We start from the raw sequence: 3,858 nt of genomic DNA, 5'->3' as shown, positions 1-3,858 counted from the left end.
CAAAAAAAAAAAAAAAAAGACCCCCTTCTCTGAGCTCTGGCCTCTCCTACCTTACGCCTCAGACTTTGACATTTTTCCCTCTTTTTTCCCCTGTCCACCACAGGCAAGGACCCTAAGATGATTCAGTAAAAACTAAACTTTACTATAAGAGATTTGAAGTATACACTGGAAGAAATTAAAGAGCAATCAGATAATTGAGGTGAATTCAGTTCTTGGGGCGCCTCCTCCAGTCCCTGACCTTAGGGATTAAGGAACATAACTCTTTTGTCTTCTCTTCCTTTTCTTTAAAAAAAAAAAAAAATCCCCAGTTCCAGATTAAACTCTGAAAGAGTTTTTTTCTCTCTGTCACCTTGAATCATAGATTGAAAGGTAGGTAGAGACATTCGAATTTACCTAACCTAATAAAGGTCCCTCTCTGCCCTCCACAATATTCTGTTTGCTCATCCAATGTTGGGGCAATTGGGCTTTATTTTATGAGGCCAATTCTAATTTTTAGTAGCTGTAGTTCTTTGAATGCCTTTAATTGATCATATTATTTAACGTCTATTTAACAAACCTGCCCATAATTTTGCTAAGAAAAAAGAAAAGGAAATTAAAATGAGGACCTATGGATGCATCCTATTAAACAAATTATAATACTGCATCCGGAAAGAGCGCCAGCTCAAGTAGGGTTTGGTATTTTTGCAGCTGTTGGATTAGGGAAGTCTTAACTGACACTGTGACATTAATCCTTTCACAGCACGTGTAGTCTTAATTTTCCGAAGTCATTCCATGAGTACCCCCTCTAAGCGTTCCTACCCACCTGTTACATCCACCAGCTTGAAATGCATCTTCTTTTTCTGGTAACATCATCAGAGTTTCATAACTTTTATTTTAAATGATGGTCCCATCAACTTCCTATTGTATTTTGTGCTACAAAAGTTGTAAGTATAGTTTAATGCAAGCATGACAGATTGGAGAAACTGTGCACTTCTAACTTCATGATTCCTTCAGAGTATGAAATAGAAATGCCAGATATCAAAGTTACCATTTATTCTAACTTTGGCTTTTCTACGTGGCCCAGCAAAAAAGCATTAAGCTTGAAACATAGATTATCTATACTTATTTCCTCCAGCCCAGTCACCCCAGCCTAATAGTAGCTATGACTTACTGAATACCTGAAGGGACCAGCCCAGGATTTATTGAACTGAAGGATTTCTTCATTTCTACCCAACCTGCTAAATCCTTGCAATGTGTGAAGACGTTGCTAGAGACTGGATAAAATCTAGACCTAGCTTTGTCTCTGATCAGTTGTATGAACTGGGACAAGCAACTGAACTTCTCTCTGCCCCTGAACTCATTCTCTTCCTATGAAAAGGCAGAGTGGGCTAGGTGTGGTGGCTCACGCCTGTAGTCCCACCACTTTGGGAGGCCAAGGTGGGGTGGATCACCTGAGGTCAGGAGTTCGAGACCAGCCTGGCCAACATGGCGAAACCCTGTCTCTACTAAAAATACAAAAATTAGCTGGGTGTGGTGGTGCGCGCTTGTAGTCCCAGCTACTTGGGAGGCTGAGGCAGGAGAATGGCTTGAACCCAAGAGGCTGAGGTTGCAGTAGCCGAGATCACACCACTGCACTCCAGCCTGGGTGACAGAGCGAGACTCCTCAAAAAAAAAAGCTCAGAATTTGGGCTACCATATTTGTAGCCCACTTCTAACAAAATACGTGGAAACTGCTGGCATGCGTTTTAGGGAATACTTACTTTATCCCTGGCCCAGTCTTCCTTCTCTTACCCTTGCTTTTTCTTCCTCTGATTGCTTAATTTATTTTTATCTTAATATATGTATATAATTTTTTTTTTTTTTTTTTTTTTGAGACTGAGTTTCACTCTGTCGCCCAGGCTGGAGTGCAGTGACTCTATCTCGGCTCACTGCAACCTCCACCTCCTTGTTCAAGTTATTCTCCTGCCTCAGCCTCCCGAGTAGCTGGGTATACAGGCACCCGCCACCATGCCTGGCTAATTTTTGTATTTTTAGTGGAGATGGGGTTTCACCATATTGGCTAGGCTGATCTCAAAAAAAAGTGCTGCGTTTACAGGTGTGAGCCACTGCACCCAGCCTTTATCTTATTACATTTTTTAAAGCTGTCTTATTTCCTTTATGAGTTGGAGAGTGCTTAAATAAAAATGTCAACACATAATAAATAACAGAAGTGGGCCAGGTGCAGTGGCTCACGCCTGTAATCGCAGCACTTTGGGAGGCTGAGGCCAGGAATTCGAGACCAGCCTGACCAACGTGACGACACCCCGTCTCTCCTAAAAATGCAAAAAAAAAAAAAATGAGCCGGGCATGGTGGTGGACACCTGTAATCCCAGCTACTCGGGAGGCTGAGGCAGGAGAATCACTTGAAACTGGGAGGCGGAGGTTGCAATGAGCCATGATTGCGCCATTTCTCTCCAGCCTGGGCAACTTGGTCTCAAAAGAAAAAACTTGGTCTCAAAAAATAAAATAAAATAAAATAAAATAGACCAAATGGCACAGGCAACATAACAGCAAGAGTGACTGTAAAAAACTAATGCAGAAAAGATGCAAAAAAAAAACTATAAACAAAAACAGATTCATGAACTCAAAAAGCTTATTTAATATCGTGGAGCTTCTGAGTTTAAGGACAAGCAACTTGTCACCCTTCTCAAGATCCTCTGAGGGCATCTTTGTGTCACATCCTAAAATAGCTATTCATTTTCATAGTAATGACTGACTCATCAAGAGGGGGGCCACATTAAATACTGTGGGTCCTGTTTAAGGAAAGCGTATATTCCATTTTTAAAGTAAAATTTGTTTGCAAAGATAAGCTTTTATGAATTACCATTATGAAATGATGTCAGAAAAGTTAAGGTTTCTGTAACAGAGGAGTTTGTCAGTATCTAGAGAGTTCTGAGGAGAGCCTATTTATCTGTATAGAGAACTGCTTCTAGCAGGGAAAAAGGCTGAGAATTGAGGTTGTCTGACCTTGTGTATCCCAACAAAAGAAAAAGAAAACGAACCATGTGCCTGAAGGAAGTGTGTCAACTTTCCACTAATCACATATTCAGTTCCTTTGAAATGAAAAGAAATTTCACTTAGTGCCTCAGAGATGACTGTAGAGTTGGTGTTGGGTTACATAATGAAACACAATATTTTTTTCTTTCTTGTCAGAAAATAACCTCTTACAGGGACTCCCCCACAAACCCCCCTCCCCACCCCACTTTCTAGAAAACAAGACACACTGTATCCTGTCCTCATTGGGTTTTTGCTCTGTATTTTGAACCAGGAGGACGTGGGCTGCGAAGAGAAGCTGTACTTTGGCTTGAATGAGTACAGCAAGTCTCTGCAGTGGGGGATCACGAGCCCACTTCTGAGATGTGACGAGACTTTTGAAAAAATGGTGAACACACTCTTGGAGAGGTAAATAGTAAATAAGGCCTTCTGCTCTTCTCTCTAGCGGTACTTGCAGATCTAAAATAGCCAAAAGCCTTTTGTGTCAGTGCTACAGGGTGTCTGATGGAGCCCTTGCAGATAACATGCAAAGGCCAAATTAAAACAGCCTTTCCTAAGATGCCCTACTATTGTTTTATGTGATCATCCAAGACCAATAAAGGAAAATACAACCAAAGTGGGCCGTTGCACTACTCTTCATGCTGAGTCAGCTTCCAGTCATGCTTCATTATGCTATCATCAGGAGATGGATAGGGCAGAGAGGGATTTGTTTATTCAAGACCTGCTTTTGGCCGGGCGCAGTGGCTCACGCCTGTAATCCCAGCACTTTGGGAGGCCAAGGCGGGCGGATCACGAGGTCAGGAGATCGAGACCACCCTGGCTAACACGGTGAAACCCCGTCTCTAC

At 42.0% G+C, this 3,858-nt stretch overlaps 1 protein-coding gene across 1 annotated transcript in view; it reads left to right on the top strand.

Annotated features, from left to right (window-relative positions):
* The window catches only part of GREB1L (growth regulation by estrogen in breast cancer-like), a 184,195-nt gene that overhangs the window by 138,721 nt on the left and 41,616 nt on the right, over positions 1-3,858 (top strand). Inside the window, exon 18 of the mRNA XM_011957773.1 lies at positions 3,287-3,420. Coding sequence (XP_011813163.1) covers positions 3,287-3,420 — 134 coding nt within the window. The remainder of the gene's footprint in view (positions 1-3,286; positions 3,421-3,858) is intronic.

The sequence above is a fragment of the Colobus angolensis genome, unplaced genomic scaffold, assembly GCF_000951035.1.
Source record: "Colobus angolensis palliatus isolate OR3802 unplaced genomic scaffold, Cang.pa_1.0 Scaffold45, whole genome shotgun sequence".
NCBI classification, from domain to species: Eukaryota; Metazoa; Chordata; class Mammalia; order Primates; family Cercopithecidae; genus Colobus; species Colobus angolensis.
The sequence above is the reverse complement of the archived record's forward strand: the minus strand, read 5'-3'. Positions and strand labels throughout refer to the sequence as shown.